At 50.2% G+C, this 576-nt stretch overlaps 1 protein-coding gene across 4 annotated transcripts in view; it reads left to right on the top strand.

Annotated features, from left to right (window-relative positions):
- The window catches only part of APLP2 (amyloid beta (A4) precursor-like protein 2), a 20,056-nt gene that overhangs the window by 10,576 nt on the left and 8,904 nt on the right, over positions 1-576 (top strand). For all 4 annotated transcript variants that reach the window (XM_009865463.1, XM_009865460.1, XM_009865462.1 and 1 more), the window contains one exon: positions 72-230. In XM_009865463.1, the coding sequence (XP_009863765.1) occupies positions 72-230 (159 nt within the window). The remainder of the gene's footprint in view (positions 1-71; positions 231-576) is intronic.

Below are 576 nucleotides of genomic sequence, written 5' to 3'. Positions count from 1 at the left end.
GTTACATGAGAGAGAGTCAGTGACCCTCATGCACATTCATCCAGACTCCTTTTTTTTTTTTTTGGTTCCAGCACTTCCAGGCGATGGTGAAATCTCTGGAGAAAGAGGCAGCAAGCGAGAAGCAGCAGCTTGTGGAAACTCACCTGGCTCGCGTGGAAGCCATGCTGAACGATCGCCGTCGCATCGCTCTGGAGAACTACTTGGCTGCCCTGCAGGCCGACCCGCCACGCGTGAGCTTTTTTTGCAATAAGTTTTGACCTTAGAGTAGCGCTGAGTTGACTGGAAGGTGGCAAAAGTCTCGCTGAGAAGACTTGCCAGGGCAGAAACTTAAGTTCCCAGTAAAGTGCTCTCCATCATGGCAGTTTGTGCTGCAGACCTAGCACTGGGCCTCCTAATTGACTCTCTTTACTTTCTGACGGGTTAAAAAACCCGTAAGGCACAGCGTTCAGAGCCAGACACGCTTAATTTCAAAAGAAAACAGGAGGTTTGTGCCGGTGATTGATGTGCCCAGTAACAAACGGGCTCACATCCCAAGCGCCGTGTTTCAGCTGTGACTTTTCCTTCAATCCCATGGAT

Source organism: Apaloderma vittatum, unplaced genomic scaffold, assembly GCF_000703405.1.
Source record: "Apaloderma vittatum isolate BGI_N311 unplaced genomic scaffold, ASM70340v1 scaffold21492, whole genome shotgun sequence".
NCBI classification, from domain to species: Eukaryota; Metazoa; Chordata; class Aves; order Trogoniformes; family Trogonidae; genus Apaloderma; species Apaloderma vittatum.
This window is presented reverse-complemented; position numbering and strand designations above follow the sequence as displayed.